At 39.2% G+C, this 25,835-nt stretch overlaps 1 protein-coding gene across 4 annotated transcripts in view; it reads left to right on the top strand.

Annotated features, from left to right (window-relative positions):
• The window catches only part of LOC102297560 (dmX-like protein 1), a 61,076-nt gene that overhangs the window by 24,202 nt on the left and 11,039 nt on the right, over positions 1-25,835 (top strand). For 3 of the 4 annotated variants that reach the window (XM_042219525.1, XM_042219524.1, XM_014332591.2), the window contains exons 21-42: positions 3,310-3,443; positions 4,282-4,468; positions 4,560-4,670; positions 4,920-5,089; positions 5,790-5,887; positions 6,038-6,203; positions 7,298-7,426; positions 7,552-7,690; positions 10,424-11,175; positions 11,475-11,573; positions 11,899-12,066; positions 13,543-13,734; positions 15,487-15,563; positions 17,843-17,964; positions 19,698-19,955; positions 20,274-20,479; positions 20,728-20,879; positions 21,086-21,171; positions 21,287-21,488; positions 22,585-22,702; positions 23,078-23,140; positions 25,420-25,506. In XM_042219525.1, the coding sequence (XP_042075459.1) occupies positions 3,310-3,443; positions 4,282-4,468; positions 4,560-4,670; positions 4,920-5,089; positions 5,790-5,887; positions 6,038-6,203; positions 7,298-7,426; positions 7,552-7,690; positions 10,424-11,175; positions 11,475-11,573; positions 11,899-12,066; positions 13,543-13,734; positions 15,487-15,563; positions 17,843-17,964; positions 19,698-19,955; positions 20,274-20,479; positions 20,728-20,879; positions 21,086-21,171; positions 21,287-21,488; positions 22,585-22,702; positions 23,078-23,140; positions 25,420-25,506 (3,716 nt within the window). The remainder of the gene's footprint in view (positions 1-3,309; positions 3,444-4,281; positions 4,469-4,559; positions 4,671-4,919; positions 5,090-5,789; positions 5,888-6,037; positions 6,204-7,297; positions 7,427-7,551; positions 7,691-10,423; positions 11,176-11,474; positions 11,574-11,898; positions 12,067-13,542; positions 13,735-15,486; positions 15,564-17,842; positions 17,965-19,697; positions 19,956-20,273; positions 20,480-20,727; positions 20,880-21,085; positions 21,172-21,286; positions 21,489-22,584; positions 22,703-23,077; positions 23,141-25,419; positions 25,507-25,835) is intronic. The other variant, XM_042219526.1, reaches the window with a different exon arrangement.

Raw genomic sequence — 25,835 nt, 5'->3', positions numbered from 1 at the left:
AAGTTGAAGTGAAGTTACTGAAACTTTCATGCAAAAATATGTTAAAGGCAAGATTGGGGCTATGTCCACACGTACCCGGGTATTTTTTGAAAACGCAGATTTTTCTATGCGTTTGCACCTTTCGTCCACATGTAAACGGCGTTTTTGGTCACTGAAAACGGAGATTTTTAAAAACTCCGGCCAGGGTGGATATTTTCTAAAACTCCGTTTTTGCATTTATGTGTGGACGAGAAAAATGGAGAAAACGCAGCGTCAAAGATGTGCGCCTTTTTTGACGTCACAGTGTGCGCCACGTTATTGTTTCGGGGAAATCTACAATACTGTTACTGTTAATTCTACTCTCTGCAGTGTTTAAATGCTTACACATACACACAGTTACTGTCCCTCCACACATAGACTCGGTTCTGCTTCTATGCCCCAGCTTTGTTTACTTTTTCCCACCGAGGCTTCTAGACTTCTGATTGGCCAACATTTGTACACGGTTAGGAATATAGCGCCACCTGCTGCTTTGGCATGTTCCTAGCAGTGTTTTCCTTCATTTCTGCCTTTACGTGTGGACGTGATTATTTTTTAAAACGAAAATGGAAAATCTCCGTTTTCAAAAATACCCGTGTACGTGTGGACGTAGCCTGAGATGGCTGGGATGTGTGCAGAGCAGGGATAGTGGATATATTAGGCAAATGGATGTTAAATATGGAGCTGCCAGGCAGCAGGAAAAGAAAAGGTTATGGATGTAATGAAGGACGAGATGTAGAAGGCTGTGTGATAGAAGACGATGCAAGGGACAGGGAGCAACTGAAAGCAGAAGAACAAGAAGACTTGGTGAACAAGAACACTCTGCACCATGGGTACAAAAGCATAAGCCTAGGCTTTTTTGTTTTTCTACTTTTTGCTGCTGTTTTTGCCTTTTTGTTTTCCTTTGTTGACCTGGCACTCTGCAGGTGAAAGCATTTCACGACTAAGACTGAAGCCTTATTCACACAAGTCTAATATTATTGTTTGAGACTTGTTGTATAAAGCTCGTTGAGTGCTCAAGTAGAATAGCAAAGTGCTATAAAAGAACCAGTCCATTTACCGTTTATCTTGGGACCTCTATGTAATGATTGCAGAAGTCAACTGTGACCTGATTCAAAGTAAATGTTCCACAGCTAATAACATAACATACTTCATCAAACACAGATGTTCTGTGATAGTATAAGTCCACTAATAATCAGGATGTCACTGATTTATTTGATATTTTCTATAAACAGCATTATGGATGCTCTGTTGGCAGTTGAATGAAAATAAATGAAAGGTAAAAGGCGAGCTTGAATCCATCAGAATAACAAAAGTCAGAAGCATGACTTGCTTGGCAGCATTTTGTAAAGAACTTGTTGCCTTTTTTTTTTAACATGCTCGGCAGTTATGTGGCAGCTTATTAATATTAATATTAGTGCTGTCAATAGATTAAAAAAATTAACTAATTAATCTCACAATTTTCTCTAATTAATCGTGATTAATTGCGATTACTTGATCAATAGCCTGGCTGCAATTACACTTTTTCAACTTTATATTTAAGCTTGTAACAGACATTTATGCAATATAATGAAGTAAATGGAGAATAAACACAAAGAATGTGTGCTTAAATTCAAAGAGAATTTGAATAGTTTTAGCACAGGTTCTTTTTAAAACTTTTTAAAAACCTACATACTAATAGGTAAGTATACACTAATATAAAATATATATATGTTAGTTCTTTCAAACAATTACAATTTTTAATCGGACTCATCACAGGGTTACTGTGGATTAATTTTGATTAATCACAATTAAATATCATTCATTTTTAATCTACGTTAATCACATTTCATTTTGCATGAGCAAACAGACTCAGAAAAAAAGGGAAAATATATGCATTTAACATGTTTATTGAACATCTTGAACATTCATGTTAACAAAAAACTCTGTAAACACTCTCTCTCTGTCACGCTTGGGGAGGCACTTAAAGTCCTTGAAACGAGGAACCAAAGCTATGTAAAGCAGCGGTCCCCAACCCTTTTTTGCGCCACGGACTGGTTTATGCCCGACAATATTTTCACGGACCGGCCTTTAAGGTGTCGCGGATAAATACAACAAAATAAAACTAGTACCGGTGCGGGAAAAAAAGATTTATTCACAACACATGTGAAAAGACCCAGGAAAACCGAGATAACGATAAAAAAATAACGCTAAAAACCCTGAAAACCATACATTTCACACCCGAGCCTCAACTCTCGCGGCCCGGTACCAAACGACTCACGGAACGGTACCGTGAGGTAGACTTACTGAGTCCCCGATGCTCCGTGAGTGGTTTGTCGGAAGCTGGATGACGTGTTAGCCAAAGTCCTAGCAGCATCCCCGACTAACATATGCTTCGCGTCAATGTCATATTTTAAGCTGCAAGTGCTTCGGTGAAAAGAAAATTCCTTCTTGCACAATGTGATTGGTTCAGCTGGCCGTTACTTCCAGATCAACTGCCCATTTGCGCATGTGTGAAGGTAACTACTTGGACAAACTGCCCGAAATGCGTGGACAGAAATATTTCAGGGATTTTGAGTCATTCTGCACTCCAGATGCATTAATAGCGTTAAATTTTTTTTTTCGCATTAATCATGATGACAGCTTTAATAACGTGTTAAGTTTGACAGCACTAATTAATATTAATAATAGGTCCCCAGGGGGTATCGAGAGACGTCAGTAAATCTGAGTGAAACACAGACTTTTCATGCCACGTGAATATGCAGCATAAAACGTAGATGTTGGGGGGTATTTTTAAAGGTCATACATAAAGTCCCTTGTTAACACCAATCCCATGTGAATAGGGCTTATTCCTCTGGAGGCAATAACAGCCCTGAACATAAAGCTAGACCAGTGGTGACAGTTTGATAGTGCTGAATTGAAAATGAATGTTTATGACTTTTTGAGAGTATGCCTGCATATTTGTCAGAAATCAAAAATGTTCTGCAGATATGCATTAAAGCAGGTACACAAACAAGAACAAAGAAATGGTATTTATATTGTAAAACCAGTTACTATTATTAACCACCTCGCCTTAAGGTGAAGAAACTGAGAATAACAACTACACTTCTTTCAGATTTTCCCTCATTATCTGTCTGGGGATACATAGTGAAAAGAATGAAAGCAAATGCATGTATACAGTTTTGGGTTGTTGTTTTTTTTAAAGCTCTCTGATATTTTAATCTGCCATCTTCCCAGCAGGAGGATACTTTTCTTCAGGCCTCTTGTGAAATACTTGTCTCATGTTATTTAACTCTGTCCTACACTTCCTTACAGATAAAGTGGGCAGTGTGAGTGGAGATAGTGGGCATGGTTCCAGCCACACCGATGCTTATGATGAGCTCTTTCACACACCCAACGTGATGGATCTGGACCCCCTGGACAATGATCAAGAGAAAACAGGAAATAAGGTGAGCTCTTTCGGTATTCCATTGTATAGATTACAGAAAGCATTAATCCAAACTGGGACTCTCTCCCTACCATTCAGTGCATGCAAATGACATGACTGTTAATTTTCTAAGAAAACTGATTTTCTGTGCTGTTGTGAAAACTTTGTGACACTGGGTTCATTTAGACATGCAGACTCAGATGTTTTGTGCAGAAAGATTTACTGCTGCAAGATCAATAATCGACATATTATCACCCAGTCCTGAAAGCACTTGTTTTTTGGCAAGCGGTATTTATATTAATTCTAGAAATTTGCTTTAGTACGATATAAAAATAACACATTTTTAACTTGTTTATGCTGGCCCATTTATATGCATCTTTGGTGCACACATCCTTGCACCAGGGACACTGCAGTGAGAATAAGACTCTTTCTGAAAGGTCCATCAGCTCATTCCTGCCTGCTGTGTCACATCTGGCTAAAGCTCCTTTTTACGGCAGGAAATGTCCCAGTGCTCCTAACAGGCCGTCTGTTCTTGGTAGCCAAGACATGCATCTCAAGGTTTATTTTAAATTTACTCCTGCCTGAAAAAGCAGGCCAGTCGAATCTTCATGATGGGCTTTATTAATGCATTCAAAATCTACATTATTAACTAATCTCTAGATTTTTGAAAAAAAGGTTACTGCATTTGAAAAAGCTTATATAGTCAGTTTACACATAGAATATCATGCTTATGTTGTGAAATTGAATCCAGTGATGCTGTATTCTGCTTTGTAACATTATTGACCGATTCTGTATTGTCTTTTGTAAATTGGAAATATCAAACAGTGAATTTAACAGGTTGGCACCTTTTCTGTCTCCAGGTTATAGACCTGTCCCAGTACAGTCCTACATACTTCGGTCCAGAACACGCCCAGGTTCTGTCCAGCCATCTCCTCCACTCCAGTTTGCCAGGATTAACTCGTATGGAGCAGATGTCTCTCATGGCACTGGCTGACACCATTGCTTCTACAAGCATAGACCTCAATGACAGCCAGGGCAAGAGCAAAGGTACTGCAAGGAAATGATAACATAAATACAGACTTTTCAGATGGGTAAAAATTTAGTAAATAAGCTCTGTTATCATTCTTTTTACCTCCAGGAGGAGAGACATTGGATGAGTGCGGTCTGAAGTTCTTGCTAGCTGTCAGACTTCACACTTTCCTCTCTACTTCGCTGCCTCCAGCCCACAGAGCACAACTACTGCGGCAAGGTACAGTGGTGTTGTTTCAAACTGTTTATGTCAAATGTCCTTCAAAAATGATGCGAGGTCTTGATTTTGAGTCTTTTGTGAACTTCTGCTTTGCTGCTTGTAGTTTTATAGCCCTGTTATCACTGTAATTCCTGAATGGGCAGAAACAAAAGTTATTGACATTTTTGTTTTTTACTGCGTTCTGTCACAGTAATGTCATCGCCCCTTGTAAAAATTGAGATTTATAATTTCCTTTTCCTCTCTTTGCAGGCTTGTCAACATGTCACTATGCCTGGGGTTTCCACTCTGAAGCTGAGGAAGAGCTCCTGAACATGCTACCTGCAATGCAAAAGGGAGAGCCAACCTGGCCTGAGCTGCGCTCAATGGGTGTTGGCTGGTGGCTTCGCAGCACTAACAAGTTACGCAGATGCATTGAAAAGGTGAGGCGAACAAGTTAGCTGTCGGATCCCAAATCCCAAATGCTAATCCCTGAGCCAGTGCCACTTTTGTAAATTGACTTATTTGAAGTAGAAATTTTCAGACTATAGTTGGTTATAAATCTGCGTATTAAAGAGTTTGCTTTTTTTAAATATCTTACTAAAGATTTAATGATCAAATAGTTCATGATCTGGTAATTTATGGGATCTACATGGTAATACATATTAGAAACTAGTTTGAAGATCATAAACACAAAATGGGAAACTATTTTTTGGTAATATCTTAATGGCTATTCCCATGAAAAAAAGAACAACATACAGTGAACGATGTAACATCGTTTTTCGATTGTATTTTGCAGAGTGAACATTAACCAATAAATTGATTCAATTAATTTTTTATCTAGATTGCCTTTTTTTTTTTTCTTCAAAAAAAAAAGCATCCGTATAATTTAAGCGTGCACACTTAACAGCTCTGAAGGATGTCAAATAGTATGTTAGGCCTGTTTGCTTCCTCATGGGTGTTCAGTTTATAAGTGAAATACTCGCAGGTATATGGGAGTACAGTTGTGCTGAGGCTGCTCTAAACTGCAGCATACTGAGTTACTCCCTAAAATGACCCATAAATTTGCAACTTGTTCTGTGGATAATGCTGTGTGGTGTGCGGTGGGAGAGACTGAATGTACTTTTCGTTCTATTTTGTCAGGTTGCCAAGGCTTCTTTTCAGAGAAATAATGATCCTCTGGATGCAGCTATATTTTACCTTGCACTGAAAAAGAAGGCAGTGGTTTGGGGACTGTACAGGTAAATGAAACTGGCGTGATTTTTGCATATGAAATACATATACAGTTATCACATTTGTTACTAGATTTAACCAAGGCTAGCTATGTTAGAACGCTGAAGACCAGTGAATTTAATATTTCTGCTTTCAATCCCTAATCTCATTCTCCCCAGGTCTCAGAAGAATGCTAAAATGACAGAGTTTTTCCACAACAACTTCAGCGAAGACCGGTGGAGAAAAGCAGCATTGAAAAATGCCTTTTCTCTGCTGGGAAAGCAGCGGTTCCAGCATTCTGCAGCCTTCTTCCTTCTAGCTGGTTCCCTTAAGGATGCTGTGGAGGCAAGTGGAAAACAGACATAAAACAGTGTTTCCAAGAACCATCTTTTTTCCCTTCAACACCTCCGACGCATCTCAGCTCGCTAAACCTCAGTTAGAAACCTTACTGCAGTACGAGTTAAGTCAAGTGCTCCTCCTTTTCATTTGCAAACTGCCTGTAACTTAGTAAGCGTTGGGGGTTTTTTGTGTTTTTTTTGTTTTTTTGTTTTTTTTTTCCTCAACAGTTCATAGTCAAGGGCAATGTTTAATGATCTATTCAAAAGCAGAGAAACCACATTGCTCAAAAACAGAGCACACCAGCAGTATTTCTGTGGTGTTCTTTGTATTATTAAAACACCTCAATACATTTCCACTGTGGTGTCTTTGTCAAAAGCTTTTAGCACAATTCTCTGAAGCATTTTTGATGTTGGCAATTGACTCTTGGGTGTTGCTGTCGCTACTTCTTTTTGGGTGAATTATCAGTTGCATGTTATCTCATTCATAAACCAGCATCTCTGACCCCCTTTTTAGACTCTACTTAATGCCTCTTACATTATATTTGGAGAGTGCTGGTTAGTTAATGTGAAAACATGTGTTTGTTGTGAATAGTGGTTTGAAAGCTTGGCGTCAATCAGTGCGAGCCACAGAAATGTCCAGAAAGCTGCTCCTGGTCATGTCGATTGTTTAACCTTTAATTTGTCAAGGTTATTTCTGTGTAGTGAGTCCCTGAAGCAGTGGGTCACATTATTTCATCTGCATGAGTAACTGAAAGCCCTTTAAGCATTTTATGGAAATAAGCACCACTCAGGCAAAGGGCTATCTTTGACTTTGCTCAAGTCTGTCTGACTGGGAGGTAGTCTCATTGATATGCACCTCACACCTTCCCAGTTGGGAGCAACCACAACAACTTGAACTAGTCACTCAGTTTTTGCTGTGAGCACAGGCTTTTGTTGTTTGCATTTTTGGCCCTTTCCTTTCCATTTTGACAGGTAAACAACAGTTTCAGATGATCAACACATACCAAGTCATATGTATTATTTATCTGCTCTACCTCACTCAGTCTTGCCAGTAACAGAATCCACTGCTAAAAAATACCTGGCTTCTTTGTTGTCCTCTAGGTGTGTATAGAGAAAATGCAGGACCTCCAGCTAGCGTTGGTGATCTCAAGGTTGTATGAGTTTGAGTTTGAGACGGCATCCACCTACAAAAAGATCCTCCAGAGACATGTTTTAGGACAAGACAAACAGGTGTGCAGACACCAAAAGTTGTTTTTTCAGTTTTAAGTGTATAATTTGAGCAAAATACCAAATGTTTGAATCCATAACATGAAAAAACGCAAGATGAGCCGTTGTAATTAGTTCATGAATTTCAGATTCCGGCACACCAGGACCCATTTCTGCGGAGCATGGCTTACTGGGTCCTGGAGGACTACAGCAAAGCCTTGGATACTCTACTTGAACAAAAAGCTAACATTGCCAGATCTGGGTCTGCTGAGAACCGATATGACACTGGTAGGTCTGCTGTGCTCTTTATGTTCTTTAACTAGAAAAATTCCATAAAAAAATATATTTGTAACAATAGATCTGTTACACTTGGTTTCACTGTCTGATTCACATTACTACAATCTTTTTCTTTTTTTAAGCTAATTAAGAAATCAAGAAAATAGAGCATAGTGAAAATTTAGGTTCATACACATACCATCATTTCTGACCACATTTGTTTTAATAGCTGTCTACAGTGAACTTTAGCTTTTCTAAATGGAGTTTCTCAGATAAATTTAAGTATAATATAGGAATCCAATCCAGTTTTCTGATTTTATCTTACCACTCCTTTAAAATATAGAACAGTTGTTTCAAGGGCCATTTTATTTATGAATGGAAAAATGTAATTCAGCCAGAATCTGCCTGTCAAAAGATTCCTTTGTAAATTTCTGTTTGATATAGCCTTTGTTGTCAGAATATCAAAGGGCTGTCCAATATGGGTTGTCAGATAATAACACGAGGTAGACTGAAAGTGCTGCAGATTGTAATACACACTAAGGTTAAGTCCTCATTCACAACCTTGCAACTATTTTTGGTTCGTTAAGTGAGCTGAAATTGCACAAGGAACCTTCTGACCACAGAGCTCAATTTATTAAAAGAAATTATAACCAGCATGAATTATGAATGGATGAAGAAATGATTTTGAATTAATTTTGAATTAACTGAAGCTGGTAAAGAGAAGAGTGTTGGAGGCCCAAGTAGAGGGAGTTACAGTAGTCCAATCTGGATATGATAAATGCGTGGGCAAGCTTTTCAAGGTCCTTTAAAGGAAGGAACGGCTTTGCTTTAGATATCTGACGCAATTGGGAAAAGCTGTTTTTTACCACAGTGAAGACCTGTTTCTCAAGTTTAAAAGAGCCATCCAGAAACACTCCAAGGTTTCTTACAGTGAGCGAGAGATGGCTAGCGAGAGGGCCTAGGGAATCAGCTAACTGGTCTAGCAGAGTGTGACTACCAAAGACTATGATTTCGGTCTTATTCTCGTTCAATGTAAGAAAATTATGCGATAGCCACATTTTAACTTCATGCAAACAGTTGAACAGAGGTTGCAAAGAAGCAGACACATCGGATTTCAAAGGTGAATAAATCTGGATATCATCAGCATAACAGTGAAAGGAGATGTTGTATTTTCTAAAAATTAATCCCAACGGCAACATGTACAAAGAGAAAAGAGCAGGACCGAGCACGGACCCTTGAGGCACACCACAATAAATAGGGGCAGAAGCCGAGGAGTGTTGCCCCATAGCAACAGAGAACGACCTCTCTGAGAGGTAGGATTTAAACCAAGATAAAACCGTACCTTTGAGACCAACAACATGTTCCAATCTTGATAGAAGAATGTTGTGGTTAACAGTGTCAAAAGCAGCAGTCAAGTCTAGTAAAACTAAAACCACGGAATAGCCAGAGTCAACGGTTAAAAGAAGATCATTAAAAACTCTAAGGCTGTCTCTGTGCTGTGGCGAGGTTTAAAACCAGACTGAAACTTTTCATTAATACCATTTGCATCTAAAAAGGTCTGAAGTTGTTTTAGAACTACCTTTTCCAATATTTTGGAGATCGGCCTGTAGTTAGTGAGACCATTAGGGTCAAGATTTTTCTTTTTCATAATAGGTTGCACAACAGCATGTTTAAAGACAGACGGTACACAACCTGATGACAATGATGCATTCAGCAGAGATAAGATACAAGGACCAATAACATGTAAAGCTTCCTTAAAGAAACGAGAAGGAAGAATATCATGCGGGGAACCAGAGAGTTTGAGATGATCAATTATATCTTTAAAGCAGAATAAGACACTGGCTCAAACTGTTGAAAGACAGTCAAGCATTCAGAGGCTGGAACTGGGTCTAAAACTGATGATGAATGAGATGGATGAGAAGCCCTTAGAGCTGAGATTTTTTCAGAGAAATACTTTAAGAATGTATCACAAAGAGCAGGGGAGGCATCCCTATAAGTGGTAGTGCGAGGGTTTATCACAGAGTTAAAAGTATTAAAAAAGGCTCGGGGGTTGTGGCTATTAGTCATAATAATGCTAGACAAAAAGGCAGATTTGGCAGCTTCAACAGACTTTTGATACTTAGATAAACAATTATGGAGGATGTCCAGAGAGACATGGAGTTTGTCTTTCCTCCATTTTCTTTCAGCACGACGACATTCACGCCTAAGGGCGCGAGTAGTATCATTTAGCCAGGGTTGTGAGGATTTGGCACGTTTAATCCTCAGAGGTGCCACAGAGTTAAGAATGTCAGCGCATGTAGTATAAAAGAGGTTAGCAAGCTCATCCGCTGATAAAACCCCATTACAGTTAGCATCAGAGAGGGGAGAGTCAAGGAAAGCATCCGTGACGTGAGCGATTGACTGGGAGTTAATAGTGCGCGTTTGCCACACAGGACCATCACTGTTCAAATTCACATCGCTACAGTATTAAATAAAACTGGGAAGTGATCAGAAATCCTTGCCGTGAACACTGGTGCCATCTTGTATTTGCATTCGAGTGACAAGATAAGGTAGTTTTGTCAGTCATTAGTTCTCTCATAAGTGCATACCTGAAGTTGTCTGAAGCTTTGACAGTGATTCGGTTAGGTCAGGTATAGTTGTATTTTGTTTTCCTCTAATATCACAGCTTGTCTTTGCAGGTATTGTTGCTAGGACTCGCCAAAGAAATAGATGAAACCGTTTTGTCTAACTTTCTGTCTGTGGCAGGTACCTCTTCTGTGTCGGCTTGTAACCCTGAGGTTTTCAACTTTTACACCTACCTGCGTACTCACCCACTCCTCCTTCGCCGGCACTTTGGCTCATCAAACAAGGCAAAAGTTGGTCTGACTGCTGAGGTTCGCAGCGCTGACTCCATCAGCCTGGATGAGAGAAGACTGTTTTTCACAGCTGCATATGCACATTTGCATGCAGGGTGCCCTATGCTTGCACTCGAAGTCCTCTCCAAGATGCCCAAAGTCCGCAAGCATTCTAGACCCCAGGATGATACAGGCAACACTGCTGAGCTCAGTGTTGGGAGTAGGAACGGACAAGCATCGGACCCGGATTGGTCTCAGTCAGCTCTGAATGGCTACGAGTCAGATGGCAACAGCTTATCAAACAGCCGGTCGGATTCAGTGTTAAGTTTCGATTGGAGCCAGCCGTCAGTGGTAGTTCCAGATGAGCCCCTAGAGCTGAAATGGGATAGCGACAAAGATGATGAAGAAAATGATGAGGATGAAGAAGAAACTAAAAATGGCAAGAGTGGCAGCGGTAGTGTGTTCCACGAACCAGTATCTCTGGTTGAGGAGAGCGAGGACAGCAATGATTACATTGAACCGTCTGATGATATCCTGGTGACTCAACTGAAATTTGCAGCGTGCTTGAAGATTATGACCAATGAGCTCCGGACACTGTCAACAGGGTACGAACTGGATGGAGGAAAGCTACGTTACCAGCTCTGCCTGTGGTTAGAAAGAGAGGTACTGACATACACATATTTAAACAGCTTTGCAAACTTTGAGGTCAAATTTCATTTTTCTTTTAAATGTATTTATTCATTCATTTGTGTTATATAACAAGTCTTTCTGCAGACTTGAAGCCACGCAATAAAACTTTTGTATTTTACATAATGCCCACACATCTCCTTCTTGCCTTTATGATTATTGAGCATCTTGTCTGTGTGCATATAAATGTTACATTTCATGGATGAGGAGCGCCTTGTTGATTAATTGATTTTTAAGATCGGATTCTGTTTTGTTTTTGTTTCTTTTCCCCTCAGGTGGGGGCTCTCCAGCATTGCTGCAGCTATAAGCGTTGCCTGCCAGAGCTGTCAGTCCAGGGTGATGTCCCTGTTTCTGGGTTAGTGGAGGAGGAGCAGGTGGGTGTTGATAGCTGGCTGCTTGCTATATTAAAATTAAAACAGCAAGATATCTAATGACGTACTTTGAAGAAATATTATCTCTGTTTGTCAGACATGCATACCCAATTATATATACTTACCCTTGCACAATGCACCTACTGTGTGTTTACAGATTACTTTAGAAAACCCACTACTTTTTTTTTCTCTATTGTTGATAGACCAAGTTAATATATACCATTTCAAAGCATGCTGCTTTTTGTTTGTGCCCTACCCAGGTGGGTGGATTTACAGAAAGGCTGAATGACTGTCTATAAAACTAATGAAGTCTGAATGTTTTTGCCAGCCTGGGAGCCCCCGTGGTGACAGCCACAGGAGCAGGAGACACTGGCTGCAGAGTAACCAGCCCTTACTGAGGATGTTTCTGAGTTACTGCAGCTTGCACGGCTCACACGGAGGTGGTCTGGCCTCTGTACGCATGGAGCTCATACTGCTGCTTCAAGAATCTCACCAGGTAATTAAAATGGCAACTTTTCTTTTCAGTTGGAGCTGTTTTGTCAGTGAATGAATGAACAATAGTAATATTGTTTGTTTTTTGGGGGGGGGAGAATTTGATATGAAATGATTAGTTGATTACAACATAATTATAATTCAGGTGATTCAGAGGAAGATTTTCTCATGCTTTTCTCTTTGATTTTGCGTTTATCAGCGTGTTTGGATTAAACATGAAACAGTTTTTTGCTCATTGATTACTAGTGTTGGTCTTCATGGATTTAAAAGTGACAAAAGTGATAGCTTTAAAGTTTTCTAACACTGCCATGTTTCTTAGTTTGTAGTTTTGGTTTGGTTTTTCAAAGGGGCTTCTTGCAGTAATTTATAGTCTTATTAATTGAGTCTTAAGCAACAAGTCAAGAATAATTAATTATGACTGTGCTCTCTTTATGGCCACTCTGTTGTCTTACAATACTTGAATACTGTGTCATATTTAAAGCAGGTCTTTTTCACTACAGACAGTTAAGTATTCTGGGCAGTATAATCCGCCCAGAGTTTCCACTTAATTTAACTGAAGCATATTCTCTTTGAAGGGAATGATACTGGGCAGATGAGTCAAAGAGTACACATGATAGACGGAACATGAAGCCATCTGAATAGCTTGTGTTAGCACACACCACCACGCGCATGCACACACCTCGTTGTTGTGCCCAGGCAACTGTCTGCACACTGCCAGCATTAGGCTGACAGGCTGTACTGATTCCTGGAGCTCCTAAGGGAGGGTCGTGCCTCAGGCTGGCGATTAGAGAGTCAAATTTTAGGAGGTAAACAATTCAATGAGCCAACATGGGAACAGTGCTATTAAATGTTAGCACAAGTGATGATTTGAGATAAAATTGGATTATTTTGTACAAGCTCTGCTCCCATGGTTGTCAAATTTAAACTTTGGTGTCAAGGAAATTTTTGCATTTTTGCTTTTGCCTTGACTTCAGTCAGGGTGCAGAGCTTCTGTTAAGATGGTGACAGCTGAATGTGATTCATCAAGAGTGACGAACATAAGTCTGTGGTATTCTTACACACAGAGTCATATTCAGGAATTTGGTAGATACATAAAGAACCAGACATCCCTCCAGTGCCAAAGCTTTCTTTTTTTGCTCATTAACTGTCATTCACACAAAATGTATGTAGAAATCATGTATGACATTTACACGAATTGGCTCATCTTGTCATTATAGCTACAGAAAAGGCTGTGCTGTCAAAGGTTCAAAGCAGCTCCCCTCTGTTCCTTGTTCTTTTAGTGAGGTGTCTTTCTTTCTTCATCCTAAAGAAAGAAATAAGAAAGTAGAATCCATCTACATTTTCTTAGTTTGCTAAGTTTACTGTTGTGTAACCTTAGTTTGTGTCCTTGTGTATAGGTGTGGGGGTTTGTATTTACTATGATAGACATCTACAGATGTACCATAATGATTTGACACTCATCTATGACATTTGTACCCAGGATGATTTCATCCAATCTGTGGTGACGGTGACTTCACAGCCCACCTCCATCCCTCTTTTGATGGCTTGTACAACCAATGTAAAGACAGTGGTGGCCAATCCACTTGTCTATTTGACCAACCTGACTCACGACATCCTGCAAACCATCAGTGCACTCGATTCTCCTCCACATCCAGATGTTGTTACCAACGAGGTGAGACAATTAATTTCTTCCTTATCCAGATAATTAAGAGTTGATTTTGTTGTGTTATGTCTGTAGTTTTATATACTGCATACTGTTGTGGACATATGCTTTTTATTTGGATTATGTGTGTGCCAAACCGTTGAAAGATGGAGAGACGTTGCATTCAAATAATATTAAAAACTGTAGTGAGCAGTTTGTGTTTTTGCACCAACATATGTGCACAGTAGAGGTTTGCAACAGTTTCAACTGTGTAGTTTTCTTGGCATCCATGAAGTTTATTAGTAGGGCTGCACCGAATCCTGTGAAAACCTCTATACGACACTCTTCTCGCTCACATTGCTTCTGTTTCTTTGGGGTTTATGGTCATTTGTTGATACATAGCTCTCTTAAGGTCCCTCCACAGCATTTCAGGCAGCCTGGTCAGTCTAGACTAGACTGGGCCAAAGCAACACCTTGATTCTTTTCTTTTTCTGCTGTGTTAGGGGTCACTGTTCTGACATGGTCCAGTATGGATTGAAGCTTAAGCTGTCCGAAAGATGCACTCTAGATAAATATGGTATTTAAAAGAGGTCATGGTAGACTAAATGACTGAGATCCTGTAGCTGCAAAATAAGCTAAGCTCACCTCCTATCCACTGTCATACGTATCACCTGGTGTGAGGTACTTGTTTGTTTTTTTTGGGGGGGGGGGGCTTTTCCAAACATGTTGCCATGCGTTATGCTAGACATCTCCACTTTTGGTCTCATCTGTCTAATGGACATTGTTGCAGAAGTCTTGTGGTTTGTTTAGATGTAATTTTGCAAACCTGAGCCATGCTGCCATGTTCTTTTTAGAGCGAAAAGGCTTTGTGCTGGCAACCCTTCTAAACAAGCCATAGTTGTTCAGTCCTTTTCTAATTGCACTGACATGAACTTTAACATTTAACATGCTAACTGAGGCCTGTAGGGTCTGAGGTGTAGCTCTTGGGATTTCTTTGTTTTACAATTTCTCTGAGCATTGCACAGTCTGATATTGGGGTGAATTTGCTGGTACATCCTCTCCTGGGAAGAATGTGGCATTGTGTTAACACACACCTGAATGCGCCAGACCAGCAAACACTTCTGCTTTTATAGAGGTGCTCACACTTGCTAATGATCAAGTGTTGCACCGGTCTGCTATTTGCCCTCTCAGTTCCTCTAAATGTACATAGTTTTTCAGAGAACCGCAGTCTTGTGAAATCTTGTATATTGATCTTTTATATACAGTATATGAGACTGAGCTGTAAATAAACCTATAAATGTCAGGAGACTTTGCAATACGTAACATAAGAATAACCTGGGGTAGTAAGGCAAATGTTAGGCAGTTTTAATCAGAATTGATGTTAATAGATGCAGTGTGTGTGTGTGCGCGTGTGTGCGCGTGTGTGTGTGTGTGTGTGTGTGTCTCCATGACTGCTAATTGCTGCCTTATCATTAAACGTGTTTCTAGAGAGATTTTGGTTCATTTTGCAATATTTTGAGTCAGAATATATTTGCTATGCTGCATATAGGAGGCTGTTTGCACATGAAGCATTTGTGTTTGGGAAATGAAAAGGAATGTGTTTTTGTATTCAACAGATGAATGTGTCAGTCACTTGTCTTTTAGCTGTTATTTGCTTTTGATCAAATTTCTGGGAACTATGCGTTGATTGAAAACCAAACTTTAAGTGTAGCTTAATTATTGAACTCTCATGCTAATTAATGTTTTATTTTGTTGTTGTTTTTTCATTGCTTCTTATTTCAGATCTATGTGATGCACACACTGGCAGCCTCCTTGTCTGCCTGTATATATCAGTGTTTGTGTGATGGACACACATACAGGTAAGTGTTGCAAGAACTTTATTTCCTCATATATTTATTTGCTCTTGAGCATTTGCTAAATACACCCACTTTACTATACTTTTTAGACTTTTAATCCCTAACCTGTCATGTTACAGATACTATCCATCAAGGCATCATGAGTACATGAGTAGCTTTATACTAAACTGAAATCCACCAGGGCAATTTGGAAAAACTCTTACATAACCTGACCCAAAAGGGTTGGAGCTCATTGTGGGTATCCACTGGGCTGCATCTCTGAGCAAAAGTCTTGAATTCTTTATGTATTCAAGCAAAGCTAATTACACATTTCTGTTCATTTTCCATCACATTCACATTGAATATTAAGACAAATTATTAATCTGTCATAACTACTGTTATTATATGTCCCTGGTGGTTCAATTAAAGCCAAAATGCTGCCAATAATAATGCACATTTGTGTCCTCTGGTTCACCCTGTATATGTGTTAGTGTTTTTAGGCTTATTGGAGCAGAATAATAAGAAATAATGGGGACAGGACCTGACTGCTGGTAACCAAGCATACTTTATAATGGGAGCGTAATGCAGTCATACAGCCAAACACTATACATGTAATAGCAATGTAGAAACTGCTGTTCAAGATCATCTAAGCATATTCTTTGTTTCAGATTTGCACTTTTTTTTTGGGAGGGGTGAAATAAAGATGTGTTGGACGTTTACCACACAGAAGTATGACAGTTACTTGTCTGTTTTGATCATGTTGAGAATGAATTATAAAAGCTGCAGGGCTGCTGTTTGTCATTCTTATTGTAAATACTTAATTAGATTCTTGGTTTTGACAGATGGGAGGAACATTGTTTATTTAAGACTCTTATCTACCATAACTCCCAATCACTCTGACAACAACCCAGAAGGATTTAAGCTTAGAATGGATGAGTGTGTTTTTATTTATTACATTTTTTTTAATGACCCATTTGGCTTACAGCCCTGTTGCTATGTTAGTTCCTTTTTTTCTTTTTTTTCTTTTTTAAATAATGTAGCAAATTTTATTAACTACGGTAGTGCTTCACCAGACTGGGACCTGAGTCACAGTGCCGTGACTGCAGAGAGACTTGCTCGTGTGTCATGTATCAGAAAAGATGAAGATTCATTTTTAAACTGAGAGCAAACTTTCATTATTCTTTCAGAGCAAGCTGTCCGACCTCACTATTTCAAAGTTAACACAACTCTAAGTGATGTGATTAAATGAGCACATGGTTTGGCATCTTTCTCACTAAATACTTTAAACGTGTACACACACACACACACACACACACACACACACACACACACACACACACACACACACACACACACACACAGCCATCTATCCCATGCTGTTCTGAGTTAAATAGTGTAACTAAATTTGCAAGGCAATTTCTAATTTAACACTATCTTTGTTATGGTAATTATAATATAAAAATCTCCCGTTGTGTCGCTGCAGAGGTTTGATGAAGCACTTTTTCCTCTTGAGCATCTGAGCAAGTGTGTGAATTTTTCAAAAGGTATTTTGAGGATGTAGGTTGCGGGGGTTGAGTGTTGCAAGGTTGACAGGGTTTTAATTCTTTTCCTTCCTACCAGTGATTTTGTTATCTTCAGTCTAATTTGGTTAGGAAATCAGCCAAGAGGTGTATCAAAATGAAGCCTAAACATACGTGAGGTTACAATACCTGCACAGTTGCAGCGTGTGTGGCTTTATGAATAAAGTTTGTTGTGAAAAGATGTCTTCAGAGTTGTGACTTGCCGCTCCTTCTGAATGACGTTCCCTTTGACTTTTGAATTCTGTTTGAAGTGGAGGCAATTGGTTTTTTTTGTAGGAGCTTAAAGGGGGACTTATTGGATGTTAGAAACTTAATAGACTCCCTGGTGACTTGAGCATTCCATATTCTCTATAAAGATTTCCTCTCTAACCGTCCAAGGATTTTTGTATGTTCGAAAGCCACTTGATGTGAGAACTCGGGCACTGATGTTTTCTTTATTACGTAGCGTTTCTTCTCTATCACCAAACAGCATATATAGGCAGCTAACCTGAGATGCAGCCCATTAGTATTTCATGTCCTGACAGAACAGAGCTCAAAAGTGGTGTCTCTTAGAAACAACATCCTAGAATTGGGAACAGAGTAAAACATTTTAGCATTATATATTTACACCACCTACCCCTTCCTTTCTTCACTTCTGTACAGCTTTTCATGTTTAATATAAATGTTTGGCTTCGCAACCTCATACTTTGCGGGGTCGATTTCTTGTTTCTGTTTCTCCCACAGCCACGTGAACCATTTCACTGGGACTGTGTACCAGAGTGTTTTGCTGTCTCAGAAGCAGCCTCTCAAAACTATAAGCATGGATGAGTCTGTTCAGCCCAACACTTCTCCTGCACAGTGGCCAGGTAAATCAATCAAAACAAACTTTTCACACCGAAGCATATTTTGGTTGTTTTCAGTAAACAAGAACAGTAAACAAGTCTTTACCAGCTCACCCTTCCTGTTTGTGACACGCTGCAATAAATCTTGTTATCGGTATGCTGTTTTATTTCTGCGTCCCACCAACATGTCATATGTTACACACATGGTTATGTTTTAATGCTTTTGTCTGAATAATTCACTTTAGCTACCTTCGCCACAGGTAGAAAGTACAGATTAGTTGATCTGATTAGATTTTCAAGTACTTTCCTGCATTAATTTGCTTTTAAATGAGGAAAGACTGAGATTTTTTTTAATTAATTAATTAATTTCGATAATGAAACTGCTTTTAAGCTACAAATCTGTGCAAATTAATTAGCTAATGGACTAAGAACACAGACTGTGAGCCTGAAAACTCAAGAACGAAGCATTGCATAAATGTCTTAATATCACGGGTCTTCCATACATAGGGGATTTGATGGGATTGTGGTGTTTCCTACTGCACAAGTTTCTAAATTAGTAAGATAAAAACTTTTTCTAAACTTCTCTATGAACTCTTAATTATGAACACTATTAATAATGTGACCATGCATGGCACACAACATAAATATTGCCTTATATGAATATCATGAGAAGACATAAGACACAAGGCAATATTTAAGTTGTGGGCTATGCTATGATACGCTGTATTTATTTCCTTATGTCACGGGAAGACATAGAGTCAATGTTCCTTTTGTTAAAATGGCTCGATTTACTGAAGTGCACTGAATTGTTATGCACTGTAATATTTAAACCGATCAAAGAGTAAGGATTTTGGGTTAAACTACTAGGATCATTTTTTGACGTCTTTTACTTAAGCTGTATTGCAGATAAGGTAAATGCACTAACAGAGACACACACACACACACACACACACACACACACACACACACACACACACACACACACACACACACACACACACACACACACACACAGACAACAACAAGCAGAAACCACACAGACACACTGCAGGAGCTGTTCAGCCATCAAAACCCATGCCATGAAGCTCCCAGCTCCCAGTTTTTGTTCTGATGTTAATGGAGGAGGAGATTTGGAACCAGCAGAGCGTTGGCAACTTTCACACATAATGCACCTCAGCACTCAGCAGCCTCGCTCTGTAACTTTACATGGTCTGCACTGGCAGAGTTGCTGTGGTTCCTAAACGCTTCCACTTTGCAGTCAGACAACTTTCTGTTGATTGTGAAATATTTAGGACGGCAAGAAATTTCATGGGCTTGTTGCAACAGTGGCATCCTGTTACAGTACCACACTCAAATTCCCTGAGTTCTTTCGAAAGACCCTTTTTCCTTTTCTTTCCTTCTTTTTTTTAACAAATGCATGGCTAGGTGCTTGATTTATTACACCTGTCCCAGTGAGACTAAAAACTAAAGACAAAGATTAAGAGGTGTGGCCTAATACATTTGTCCATGTACTGTATATGATGTCACCAGACTCATTTAAAACTTTAAATGTATTACTTACTTTTTAGTATACTTCTATTTTCCATGAAATGTTTCTTAAAATACAAAAAAGATTGCTGTCTGTGGGGCTCAATGTTTTACTCAGCAATTAGCAAATGTAGTTTTTTAGTCTATATTCAGATTCTGCTGTCTAAATATCTGTTTTTCTTTTTTCTCTTTTTTCCCCCCCGCTGTCCTTTACTCGTTCCTCTCACCAGGTATCGCCTCTCTGATTCGTCTGTTGAGCTCAGCAGGTGAGGAAAGCCAGCCAGGCTTAGCTGTGCTGCTGTGTGAGATCCTGACTGCTGTCTTCCTCAGTCTGTTTGTTCACGGCATGGCCACTCACTCCTGCCACGAGCTGTTTCGCATCATGGCACACCCACTCAACAGCAAGCTTTGGGTGACAGTGTTTGGAGGAGGCGCTCGAATCCCTGTCATCGAAAAACTCAGCAGTCCAACAAGGACACCCCCACCAGGTGATTCATTTGGAGGATGTAGTTTCCTTTGTGACACTGGTGTGTTCTTCTGAAGGTGACCTTGTAACTATAAACCACTTTACTCCTGTTAAATTAATTGGACTGTTAGCGTAGTGATATCCACCAACTTATTTGTGTGGGTGTGGGTTTGCCTTAGTGCTTGCTACTGTTTGGTAGACCCGATATAAAGTTACTGTAAATATTTGGAAAAAATCTAGGCGCTTTTTTTATAATGAGCAAAAGGCACAATCAGAAGCATTTTAATGGCAGCTTGAAAGGGCGATTTAACACACTCTTAACTTTCTCTCAACACTCCAGCCTCACCAAGTGGCACAGACAGGAAGTCCAAACGATTCAGGCTTCTCTCATCGCGTAGCGGATCCAAGGAAGAGTCTGGGATAGAGAGGGAGGGACCATTGAGTCCAAAGCACCATGTCCCCGTTGTGGAACAGGAAGCTCCCTCTATCTTTAAAGAACAGTTCGTCCCTCCAGAGCTCAGCATTTGGGATTACTTCATCGCAAAGGTAATCCAAATATTAGTAACAGTGGTTAAGTGGTTTTAAAACATAAGCCTGCATATCTGCTCTCATTTCTGTTGGGATTTTGTTGCATCTTCAGCCTGTATAATGATAGAATGACTTTTTAATATAACTTCAATTTAACATCTTCTATAATACATTTAATTTTGTAAGTTGTCTCTTCTTTCCTTATACGGTTTTGTTGTTGATCTAAACAATTTTGTTTGTCTGTCTTCTGTTTTCTTGCATTCAAGCCTTCACTACCACCGTCAGAAAACAGAGTTGATTATGACTCCGAGGCGAGCCAGGGAAGCGAAGATGAAGACGACGACGATGACGATGAATATGATGATGTGTTTGATCCCAACTCACCGCAAAGGGAGCATTCAAACCACAATTCGTACAGGTATTGGCACAGCACTGAGTGCATATTTCTCCAGTCAGTGACTCATTTTTGAGCTGCCAAGATTTAACCTGAAGCTCTTTACAGCTGCTTGTCTTTTATTTATTTGTGCTGCCTCTAAATTTTTCTCCACTCTATCTGAATAAACCCTAAATGTAATTTTTTAAAGACTCTATTTCGGTTCTAAACTGGTTTCTTCTCCTTTTAAGTTGGTGTTTGATGCGGCTGGCCATGGTTCAGCTGGTGTTGGCCAATCTCAAGTCTTTCTACCTTACGGCAGGATATGATTTGTTAGGTAAACACTAAAATATACGCCAGCCCCTCGGATGTACATCCAGGATGTAAAGAAGCACTGTCCTATTTCTTACTGCTTGTCTCAGCTAGTCTTATTGTCTTCTTTTTAACCACAGACCTGCCTGTGGCCTCTCCTTTGTGTCATGCTGTGCTGAAGACGCTGCAGCGGTGGGAGCAGGTGCTGCAGAAAAGGCTGGAGATCTTCGGGGGCCCCCCTTCCAAGTATATCTCCACCCACCTCCATGATGAAATTGCCACACCTGGCCCCGCCCTCCTCAGGCACAAAACCCTGTTTGAAGCATCAAATACCCCTTTCAGGTATTCAATCAGATTTTTTTTTTTTTTTTAACTTTTTTTGTCTTGTGGTTTGTTTATTTATTCATTTTTTTTCTCTTGTGTATCCACAGAGGTCCTCAGTCAATGCTTTGCATTTTCCCCATGTTTATTTCCACAAACCTGTTTATGTCAGTACTTCTTCATATATTTGTTATTTATTTTGGCATGTAAGTGAGGTGGCAGTGATTCAGTTTGTGGCCTGGGGTAAAGTTTTCATCTACAGCAAAGTAAACACATCAGCAAAAAAAACCAAAAAACAATATTCCCTGCTTGTGCATGCAGCTTAAGAGGAAAGTGCCCAACTGTCCCTGCATTGTTTACATTCAAATTCAGGCTATGACTCACAATGAACAGCAAGTACACCTCTGTGTACTGCTGATGTATACTGCTAATTAAAACACTGTCTTTAACAGCGTCCACATGAGTGGAGAAAATTCCGATTGGCAGTTCTAATAAATTCATTTGCAGAGTTCTTAGTGGACTCATGACTTACACAATTTGCATACTGATGGAGAAAATTAAGAAATACATCAGTTAATTTGGTTTGGGGAAAATGCTAAATGAAAATTTGTATTAAAGGTATTATTAATAATATTTAAAAGTGAAAGTAAAACAAAAGAAAGGAAACGGCTAACCTAATAATCCATAAATAAATAAATGTGGATAATTAATGGATCCAAGTCATCCTCCCTGCCACTTAGTGGACATCCAGCTGCAACAGTTTTGCTAACATCTGCTTCAGAACAGCAGACAAACAGAAGGATAAAGACATATTAATTACTGTCTGTTATTTACTTTTTTCCTGTTTAACTGGCTACTGTAAGATAGTAAAATCCCAATTTTTGTGATAACTCAAATATCTCTTAGCTTTAATAAATTGTGGAGTAAATAGAAAAATATTCAGTAAATTCAAACAAATCAGTTTTTCTCACTTTTTTAGACCACCATTTTATCCATGTGCAGACTGACCCCGTTGGATACCACAGTAACATAGTCCATGGATTTACTGTTCTTTGAACAACGTCATTCGTGATTTGTGATGTTAAATGCACATTACTGTTGACGATGTTCCTTTCAGGTCCAGCCACCACTCGGCGCTGCCAGTCAAACGTTTATGGCACTTTTTGGTGAAGCAGGAAGAAGTGCAGGAGACCTTTATCAGAAATATCTTCACCAAGAAACCGGGCACACATCAGGTATTTACATCATATCCCCCTGCTGCATGATTGCGTTGCTGGCACATTGTAATCATAGTCACTGAATAACACATTAACTATTTTGATATGATAACAAAATGCATCATTCCCAAGCTAAACTGCATTATTATTGCTTTTACATCCTTGTTATACTGTTTTTGTTTTGCATGCCAGCCTTTTTTTTTTTTCTTTTCTTATTACTGCCTCCAGTTGCATTATTTTCATTCAAATAATTCCACCTTTTTTGATTAACAGCACAATAATTGAGTCTCTGTATGTGTTTGCATGGCTTGCCACTGGTGGTGGTTGCACTTGTATGTGTGTGTGTGTGTGTGTCTGTGTGTCCACCCTGTGCTGCTTCCCCTGTCATTAAAGTCGGTTGAGGACCAGACTGACAATATGAAATGTTCAGGGATGGACGAGACAGGAAACAATCAGGTACTGTTTCTGATGAATTTTTGCTCATGATGTTGCAGTGGGATGGGTTGCTAAACAAACCTCAGTATCTGTTGCAATATTTAACCAACTGAAAAATCAAAAACTGAAGCTTTTGATTTTTTTTTGCTGAATGTGCATCAAGAACTACATTCAGCAAAAGCTTAAATGTAGTTCTTGATGCCTAAGATTGGTACATACGTCGACAGTGATGGATACTGAAAGACTGCGGGTGATCAAATGCCTTGCAGGTATAGCATGCTTGCAAGAAATGTAACATTCATGTCAGATGTTATGTACATTTTTTACAAGTTTGACAAGTCGGCTTCAAAAAAATCCTCCCACATTTATTTGCTCTTTTTTTGTTTTGTTTTTAGGTTGGTTTTTTTGTGTGGGTTTTGTTTTTTGTTTTTTGTTTTTTTATAAATAAGTGAAAATCACTGTTGCTTCAAGGCTGTTTAATTGGTCACAGAGTTTTATAGTTTATAAGGGACTTAAATATGAGTTTTACATATTGTCCCTATGACACAACTGCAAACGTAAAGCTTTGAAGCCTGCAGTACCTTGCCTTTTTGTTTTTCTTGTAGCATGTTTATTCAGACGTGCATAACAAAGTAGTATGTCTGAGTTGACAAGACCCCTCTTTATGCTTCAGTCACACCAAGGAAAAACGGTTGTTGGCGATCGGGTGCAGAGAACTTGCAGTCTCATTGCTTTTGAAATCGGTGTCAGTTTGCTCTGAGTTTGTGATAATACAGCAGTTGGAATAAGTAGGTAAAGATCACAAGTCTCTTGGTGTCACTTGCAAATTTTGTTATCTACAAAGAAATTCACATTAAACATTAAGTACTTACATTCAGAGTTCAGTCAAAACCTCATAGATTTGAAATTCAGAAACTTCTCTACAAATACTTACAAGCTGTGCTTTTCATAGTATAACCAAAATACAACCAGTAGAGTAGAAGTTGAGTCAAAAAGGCGTCATAAACAAGTTGTGCTCAACTGAGTCTGATTGACTACAATGTGTCTGCATTTAGAAGTTAAATGCCAGTTATTTGCATCCGATCCAGGTTGGACTGCAGTTGTTTGGATGTAATCTGTACAATCAAAATTTTTGCTCAGTGTTCGGGGGTTATACACTGAACCTGTGGCATCTGTTGCATTCATTTACCAACAGCAAAAACATTTAATGGTTTCTAGTCGCAGGGAGGTAGCTGTCCTACTTTTACTCTAGTGTGGCTGAGCCATTATACATGTGACTGTATGAAATGTAAATACCATATGAAACGAGACCATACTGTTTAATGCGGATGTGCACATTTTACGTCTTGAACCTGTCACGCATTATCTTAAATGCTAAAACTGTGATCAGGACCAAATTACAGTACATGTATTTTTAGTGCCATGTACCCTGAATGCTCTTGTCAAGAGTGAGATATTAATCTTGCATTTAGCTGTCTAAATATTCATGTGAATGTGAACCATCAATTTTAAATTGCACTGTAAACTGATGCTTCATAGAGGTTTTCTAATCTTCTTGCTCTCACCATGCAAGCTCCCATATTATAGCTACTCCATTTGGCTCAGTGTTAATTAACCCAGTCTCTCTGAGGACAAACTATGAAGCTGAATAGCTTCTGATTAATGGGCCCAACACTGTCGCAGTGAATCTGCATCCTACAGGGATTATGTGCTCGGCAAAAATGGCAAACCACCATATTTAGATTTCTGCAAGTCAAGTTATATTTTATTCCATCCGACAGAAAATGACATGGTCTTTTCCTCTCGAACAAATGCGGTGAAGACGTTAATTCAATCTCATGCTTAGAGGATGCTTGGCTTTGGCATCAAAGTGTAACATCTCTGTACAATATCCCACAGGACCACAGTGGTACAGTGTGTACTTGTGCTTATTGCTGAAGGGTTTTTGTTCTCATGCTGTCTAATGACAGTAGCCCAGTTATGCTGGCTGCTGTGTTTAACAGTGTGGCCTGATGCACTGAACATGGCCTTTCCTAACCCTAAGGGCAAGACAAACGAATACATAAACATAAAATACACAAATTGCATAGCAGAGAAAACTGTGAGTACGCTTACCTAGATTTATGAGCATCATCTACAGCAAATAATTTGATAGTTCACTTGTCAACCCTTCTCTTGTCGGGTCATTGGTCCTGTAGCATGAAAGGAAACTGAAATTATGGCGGATATTTGTCTGCGGGAAATGTTTCAGTTGTAATGATTGAATCCGTGTGTATGTGTGTATTTTCTGCTGTCTGCAGACTGAGTCAGATCAGGGCAGCCCTGGAGGAAAAGCACGCATCATCCACAAGGAATCTGACATCATCACAGCCTTTGCCATCAACAAGGTAACAATTTGCTGACACAGATGTCATCGAACAATACGAAGTAATATGAGAATAAAAGAATGCATTACTCAAGCATGCAGCCTGTATTGGTCAATTTAATTAAACATTTAATATAAGAAAATTGCCATTAAATTGATTTAGTAATCTCTCTCTTTAAGAGAGTGTTTGGAAGGATAACTAAATAAACACAAAGTTTCCTCAGTGCAAAAGTATTGGAATCATACTTTTTTCTATTGGAAAACTGTAATACAAACAAAGTTAACACCTTAAATAAACTGTTAAGTTTATTCAGCTTGTTAAGTGTGAGGTAACCTTTTGTGGGAGTTAGA

The sequence above is a fragment of the Haplochromis burtoni genome, unplaced genomic scaffold (genome assembly GCF_018398535.1).
Source record: "Haplochromis burtoni strain Fernald_Lab_line unplaced genomic scaffold, NCSU_Asbu1 Contig_34, whole genome shotgun sequence".
Taxonomy (NCBI): domain Eukaryota; kingdom Metazoa; phylum Chordata; class Actinopteri; order Cichliformes; family Cichlidae; genus Haplochromis; species Haplochromis burtoni.
Note: the sequence above shows the minus strand (reverse complement) of the source record. Positions and strands in the feature narration are given on the sequence as shown.